Genomic DNA, 7,903 nt, shown 5'->3' with positions numbered 1-7,903 from the left:
AATCATAAAAAATTAACGCTGTCTTTTTAGGTCTTACTGAGGTATTTTCAGGTTGCCAAACAAAAAAACGAACAACGGAATTAATGATAAAAGAGGAAGAAAATGATGAGTGAATGAAATGATTTGAGCTTGAGCGTGAAAGAAGAGAGTAGAAAAAGCAAGAACAAGATTTCTAGGTATTAAAAGATGGACAATGATCAACAATCTAAGGTAAACAACTACAAAGGATCAATCCAAATATGGTAATCAAAGTGAAAATACTCCACAAATCAAGTAAGTCAATCAAGGCAATGCTTGATTCATAGAATCTAAGCATAGATCAAAGGTAAGAGGTATAAAACCCTAGAATCATTGGTAAGAAGAAACCGCGAACTATTGATTCAACACAGGAAGAAAACGATGGAAAGCAGAGGAAAATATCAAACGAAAAATGAGTAATCGTTGTTTTTTTTCTTTGTTTGAGGAGAGAGGAAGTGGGCCCTAATACTTGACCTAGCCATATTACGGTTTCTGGAACCAGAACCGTCGGTACCGAATCGGTGGGAACCGGAATCGGAACCGGTGAGAACTGGAACCGGTGGTCTGCGGTTCGGTTTTGGCTCCACCATTTTTGGAACCGTGAACCGGTGGTTCTAAGAATCGGCCAGAACCGTATGAAACTGCCGATTTTTCCAACCGGTTAAAACCGACGGTTGGAACCGACAGTTTGAACGGGCAGTTCCAACCAGATTTTGAATCTATGTTAAACGGCTAGAATCAGCGGTTCTACCGATTCCAACTGGCGGTTCCAACCGGTTCTACCAGCTTTTTTTTCAAAATTTTTTTAAAATCCCTAAGGTACCCTTCCTAACAACTATAAATGGTTATATAAACCATAGTTTCAAGGGTATTTATGGAAAATTGATTTTTTTGGATTTATTATAAATACCTCATTCCATTTTTTGAAATAGCGACTAAGGTAAAAAGGATGAAATTGGCATAAGGTCGGTAAGAAATAAGTGGACTTTAATTATTCTAAATTGCAAGAGGACACGTAGACAACTTAATTTTTGAAAAAAAAAAATTAAGTTCAAGGCCACCTTTTTTTTTTTTTGAAAAAAGTTCCAACTTTTTTTTAAAAAAAATAAATTAAGTTGAAGATTTTTTTTAAAAAAAATAAATTAAGTTCAAGTCTTTTTTTTAAATAAATTAAATTCAAGCATTTTCTAATTTTTTAAGGGTATTTTTTTTAGAAATTATTTCACAAATTTTTAAATTTTAAATTTGAAGAAAAAATATTCTCTACTTTTTTATTTTACAATTATACGATTTGCCGAAAAATTGGTTGGAGAACTGGCTGGAACCGTCGATTTTGAAACTATTAAAGAACCGGAACCAGAACTATAACCGTTTGGTTTCAAACTGTAACCGGAACTGTCAATTTTCAATTCGGTTCCGATTCTAAGTTTTTTAGAATCGGAATCGTCGGTTTCGGAACTGGTGGTTCCGAATCGGTTTCGAAGCCTTGGCCACCCCTACCTAATACCATAATGAGATTATAGTGTTTGGTTAAAAAAACAAACTCTCTCAATTTGTTTATTAATAATAAAAGTATTTATATATAACTAATTACGAAGTATATATATATATATATATATATATATATATAATAAATCCTAACATCGTCATTATCACAACGTTCAAACCCAACCTCTCCACCTCTAACCAAATCCAATAACAAGTTGATAATCATCTGTGATTGTCCCAGTAATAAATTTACGAAGATCCAAAAACTTGAATAACATGTTGAGACCTTCTTCCTCAAATGCATGGGCAAAAAACCCACCATTGACAAAAAAAAAAAAAAAAAAAAAAAAAAAAAAAAAAAAAAAAAAAGCAGGTTTTGATGTATCTATACGTTGCAAAAGTCACAGATCAAAGTTCTATATCCACATAGTAACAAATCAATCCTCGAGATTATATTCTAAAAGTTTGATTTTTTGCAAGTGGGATTGTAGTTTTCGTCTTGATTTCATTTGATTGGTTCAAGCAACATATATGACAGAAAATAAAATTTAAAATGGAGTTAAAGGTATTTGTATACTTTCACAAGCCATTTAATAGAAAAGTTGAATTGTTTGACGGAAGAACACAACAGTGTATAATAGTAAAAAAAAATAAAGTAATGTAATTTAAAAAATACAGGGATAAAATAGTTAATTTTGATATAATATAGTGGTGCACGTTTATAATTTTTTTTTAAAATAAAGAGATAAAGTAATTAATTTTGATAAAATGCAAATATATAATAATAATGTTTCCCCTTATTGTCTTTCTATTTATTTAGAAAATGTGGATGTCAATAATGTTCTACACATAGTACAAGTATATATTGGTTTTTTTTTTTTTTTTAATTCATTGGAAGTTTTTATAGGTCGAAATAGTATTACAGACTATACAACAAGGGATGTTCCTCCAAATTAGTAAAAACAACTGTGATTAAAAAGAACTCAAAATCCAGATTTCTCACTCCTCATAAATGAGAAGACCAATCAGAATACCGTCTGATTGGATAGATATGATCTTTTAAAATTAGAAATAGATATAAAATGATCAAAATTAGACGGCTAGACTGTTGGGTTGAAAGACGTGGCTGCTAAACTAAACGGTCAACAACATACAGATTAGTTGTAATATCTTGCTATATTCATTTATTAGTTTATGTACCGGAATCTCATTTTATAGTCACATGCAATTCCAATTTATATAAGACAAAACATCGAATAAAAAATTCTTATATATCTCAGGAATTGGATTCAGGGTAGATTTTAGAGTTTTGTCAACAAAAGATTTTAGAGTTTTGTCAACAAAAGCCAGCTATGTTTATTGTTTTTCCTATAATCGATGTAAATTTTTTCTTTCTTACAATAAAAATAAAAAAGAATTTTTCCAGCAAATGGTTAAATGAGGGAAAATAGACCATAAAAAAGAATTTTTTCCAGCAAATGGTTAAATGAGGGAAAATAGACCGTGCAAATGAAATTTTAGATATAAAATTAAAGTTTAAAATTTAAAATTAGCACCGTTGAAAAGTTTTATCCGAATACATTCTTTAATATCAATATAAAAATATATAGTGTTAATTTTACAGGAAGAAACATATGATTTTAATTTGCAACTTAAAAATACTAAAATTTCAATTTATATAATAATAAAATATCTTAACCTGTAATCAAGCATTATTATTGACTAAAATGTGACGTATTTTACATGTAACAGTCTTTTAATTATGATTTTTTTTTAATTTCCTACTCTTTCCTCTGTATCAGAGTTGAGTGTTTTAATATCATTAACATCACTTGTGCAGGTCAACAAATCAATTGAAATGATCCATACAGATAGATAAATTGATTCCAACGGCACTTTGATGTACATGTGCATGAAAGAACAAAACTGAACAATATAATAATGTAAAGTATCAAGAAGGAAAGTGGTAAAAACAAAAAGCAGGGGAAAAAAGAATTTTATTTGAATAAATTTATTGAAAGGTATCTTTATATCATTTGAATTCTGTACTTTTAATTTTATCAGTTATATTATTTTATGTTAAAATAAAATATTATTGTAATCGCCCACCATTCACGACTCAGTCAAGCTAGCTAATTATTCTAAGGGAAAAATTACTATTTAGTCTATCAAGTTTTAAATAATTATCTAAATAATCTTTGACGTTTAATATAATATATAACTAATCTCCAATATTTTAGTCTGTCTAATTAAAAGGTCCTTCCGTTTAAAAATTTGATGTTTTGCCGTTAATTTAAGACTAAAATATTAAAATACTCTTCCCTCACTAACGTGGATAAGTATGAACTTCCAAGCAAGGGAAACGAATTATATTAAAAAATAATTGGCCTTTTGTCGTAATGGGTGTGACGTCTTTCCTAAAAATTATATTAAAAAATAGTAGAATAATTAAATACCATCGCATGGCGAATTCAGCTACTTAAACTTAAAGCCCTCAGCAAAAGACCAATTTTTGGTCTCGTAGGGGTTTGGGACAGATTCAGATAGAGAAAGAATGGAAGCTGTAGGTGTAGTTGGCAGTGGTGGACTATGCGTCCCTGCGTCATCCATTAATCGCTCATCAACCCACACAACTTACAGCTTATCCTTCGTCCCTGGCAAGAAGCTTGGCCTACGCAGTAGTCACCTAGCAGCATTCCATTCACCATCCCATCTTTTCTCTTATTCCCCTTCACGTCCTTATAATGGTAAGCACCGCAAGCCTACGAAAACCCATATCTTTCTTCCTCATTTGGTTGCTTCCCTATGAGAACTGGGTGGAATTTATAATATTTGCGAAAATAGTGGCAGCCCAGTTCCCACGCTTGCAATACTTATGCAATACATATTCACATACCTTTTTGTGTCTCTTAGATCCTAATGTCTGCTTTTTTTTCCACACTTGTAATACATATTCACATATCTTCCTTCCCATGCTCCATCGGCTGCGCTTGAAGAAGACCTGCAAATCCTATTTTGGGTTTGGGTATTTTCCCCTTTTTTTTCCTTTCTCTGCGGTTTGTAAAAATAAATATGGTCAAACCTCCTTTATTTTCATGCACAGTTCAATAAGGGCATAATATGTCCTTATAAAATGTTTCTCTTTGTTTTTAACTGATTTTAACTGCAAAACACTAAGTTTTTGGATGAAGAACTTTTTAATTAGACGGAGTAAAATGTTGGGGACTAGTTATATATTATATTAAACGTTGCGGATTACTTAAATAATCATGTAAAATCTGATGGATTAAATAATAATTTTCCCTTAGAATAATTGTCTATAAAGATGCAATTAATTTACATATCGGAAGCAGCAATCAAAGTTAAGCCCATAGATTTCATTCTTACAGGTTCTTTTGCTTTCATCAATTTCTGCAAAAACATGAGTTCTGATATTTCGGCAGCAACATCAACCACCAAAAGGTAAATTGACTAGCTCCTATAAACTCATTTCTATTTCTATTTTATTTTAATTTTTTTTGTATTTTCTTACTATGAAAGTGAAATTTGTCTATCCAATTTCTACTACAGTTCTATGTCGAAATAATATTATAATTTATGAAAATTTGTAGACTTGATGGGAAGGTTGCATTGATAACCGGTGGAGCTAGCGGCATTGGAGAGTGTACGGCCAGGCTATTTGTAAAACATGGAGCCAAAGTTCTGATTGCAGATGTACAAGATGATCTTGGGCTATCGCTCTGCCAAGAATTCAGCTCTCCAGAAACCATTTCTTATGTTCACTGTGATGTAAGTAGCGACTCTGATGTAAAAAATGCTGTGGATTTAGCGGTCTCCAGGTATGGAAAGCTCGATATAATGTACAATAATGCTGGAATTGGAGGTAATCCAGACCCAAGAATCTTGTCAACTGAAAATGAAGATTTCAAGAAAGTCTTTGATGTAAATGTGTTTGGTTCTTTCTTGGGTGCCAAGTATGCAGCTAAGGTTATGATCCCAAACAAGAAAGGTTGTATATTATTTACTTCAAGTTTAGCTTCTGTTTCTTGTTCAGGTTCTCCACATGCATACACCGCATCAAAACATGCAGTGGTTGGGCTTGCAAAGAACTTAAGTATAGAATTGGGGCAATATGGCATCAGGGTTAATAGTATTTCACCATTTGGAGTTGCAACTCCGCTGCTAAGAAATGCTGTTGGAAATAAGGAGAAGAAAGAAGTTGAGCAAGTGATTGCATCAGCTGCGACACTGAAAGAAGTGATATTGGAACCTGAAGATATTGCAAATGCAGCTTTGTATCTTGCAAGTGATGAATCCAAGTATGTTAGTGGAATTAACTTAGTGGTTGATGGAGGTTTTAGTCTCACCAATCCGTCATTTGCAATAGCAATGCAAAGCTTGTTTTCTTAAGATTGAGAAATTTTGCTCGAGATATTATGTACCGGTTATGAATAAATTTCTACAGTTCCTGTTCTATGTACCCTTTTCTCAATAAAAGAGTTTTTCTTATCAATAAAACGAAGCATTATTTTCACTTCAAGCGTTTCGTCAATCACCGATGGAAATGTTCCTCATTTGTATGTTATAGAAGGTGACCCATTTTTATCTACATTGATTTTGAGGGATTAGATTTATCTACATTCATGTATGGAATCATTCATAGAGTAAACCAATTAAAGTCAGTCAAATAACTAAATAATAATGAATAAGACAAACAAGAGTCTCATTAAAAAGGACAAATTAATAACAGTAGCAGTTAACTATTTGTGTGATGTGTACATAGTCTTATGCGAAGGGTAGGTAAATAATGTAGGTTGAGTGATTATTGCAAGGGACTCTTCGGCAATACTAACTATTTTAATAATTGTTAATGGTTTTACGAGTTGTTAACAGTTTTAATCGCCGTTAATTGTTAATTGTTAGATATTAGTTTTTAGTCGTTAACTGTTTATATAAGTGGGAAAAATTTACTTAGACTAGGTTCATGGTCCCATTCATGGACCAAATCAATGAAAATAGGTTTTAGACTAGGTTCATGGTCCATTCATGGACCAAATCAATGAAAATAAGGTTTTTTTTTTATTGAAACGAGAGTATTTCTGACCATACGCGGGAAAAAAAGGGATAAAGTCGCCCTGTCTAGGCAAGGAATTTCCATATAAGTGTTCAAAGTAAACGTGTTTGAAAAAAACTATCTGTTTGATTAGGTGTTGATATAACTATCTAGAGTAAAAGTAAAAATATTCGGTAAAAATAACTGTTTGATTAACTGTTGAATTTTAAATGATAAAAAATGACATTTAAATATTGAGTTAGAATTTTAACTTATGACTGTAAAAGTGAACTCATTGTAAAAAAAGAAAAGATAATTTATATAATATGCTCTTACTTTTCTATCAAAAGAATGTCAATTTATAATGTGCAGTCCAATTTTATAAATTGAAATCATTATCATTTCTAAAATGACTATATAATTTCCTCACATATTCCCCTATTAATTAAGCATAATATAAGTTAATTAAGTACAGAATCATCAAAAAAATTTCAATTAAAAAATAAAAACTCTAAACGTTAGATAAACGCTATTTATCCACTAACAGCTATTTTATATATTATCTTATCGAACAATATACTCTCTCTAGCCCATTTTGTTTGCTAGTTATTCCTTTTTTGGATGTCCCAAAATATTTATAAGGTTTCTAAATTTATATCTGTAAATAATTATTTTTCCTATGATAACTTTTATGATCATTCATTAAATGAGGGACTTCTATTAATATCTTCAATGAGTTAAGGGTAAAAAAATGGTAAAATAATTTTTATTGACTAAATTCTTAATATGGATATTTTGTCAAACTATGCAAATAAAATGGGATGAATGAAGTAATTTACAAAAATAATATTTTAACGTAATTAAAACTCTAAAAGCTTCCTCAAATGTTATTGCCGAACAAAAACATAAGCGTGTGAATGATTTGAGTACAGTGGTTGATGGAGGTTATAACACCACTAATGTGGCTATTTGAGAGAAAGCCAAAAAATACTTCCTCAAATGTCTAAAGTATATGTGTGTCTCATCTATCTTTTATATTTATATATTCATTTTCTATTTTATTTTTCAAGTAACGACCTCTAGAAGATCATGGTTTAATATAAGAAAAAGATACTTTTAAAGAGATATAGTCACGAATCTTGAAATGATAATATTTTATATACAAGAGTATGGAGATTTGTGATAATATTAAAAAATTTTAATTTTATAATTAAATAAGTAACTAGACTCTTTTTTTTTTTTTCAAAATCTAAATTTTAATGCCCATTGTTTTCATTAAGTCTGAAGGCTGTCAACGTACTTTTTTTTTCTTACAATATTCATATTTAAATAGAAGGCTTGGGT

General features: G+C 30.6%; 1 protein-coding gene across 1 annotated transcript; it reads left to right on the top strand.

Moving 5' to 3' along the window:
• The first annotated feature begins 3,989 nt into the window (after nt 1–3,989).
• On the top strand, nt 3,990–6,040 carry LOC149491620 (short chain aldehyde dehydrogenase 1-like). Its single transcript, XM_089717173.1, has 3 exons — nt 3,990–4,253; nt 4,896–4,968; nt 5,118–6,040. The coding sequence occupies exons 1-3, from the start codon at nt 4,061–4,063 to the stop codon at nt 5,914–5,916; spliced, it is 1,065 nt and encodes a 354-aa protein (XP_089573299.1). The 5' UTR covers nt 3,990–4,060; the 3' UTR covers nt 5,917–6,040.
• Nucleotides 6,041–7,903: the final 1,863 nt, after the last annotated feature.

This window comes from Jatropha curcas, unplaced genomic scaffold (assembly GCF_041381405.1).
Source record: "Jatropha curcas cultivar XTBG-Jc1 unplaced genomic scaffold, XTBG_Jcur_1.0 HiC_scaffold_1083_pilon, whole genome shotgun sequence".
In the NCBI taxonomy this organism is placed as follows: Eukaryota; Viridiplantae; Streptophyta; class Magnoliopsida; order Malpighiales; family Euphorbiaceae; genus Jatropha; species Jatropha curcas.
Note: the sequence above shows the minus strand (reverse complement) of the source record. Positions and strands in the feature narration are given on the sequence as shown.

Bases quoted from the DNA above. Each gene is read 5' to 3' on its own strand.
- LOC149491620 (XM_089717173.1), top strand. From the start codon at position 4,061: ATGGAAGCTGTAGGTGTAGTTGGCAGTGGTGGACTATGCGTCCCTGCG. The intron at 4,254-4,895 runs GTAAGCACCGCA...TCATTCTTACAG, and splicing joins CCCTTCACGTCCTTATAATG to GTTCTTTTGCTTTCATCAAT. The intron at 4,969-5,117 runs GTAAATTGACTA...GAAAATTTGTAG, and splicing joins GCAACATCAACCACCAAAAG to ACTTGATGGGAAGGTTGCAT.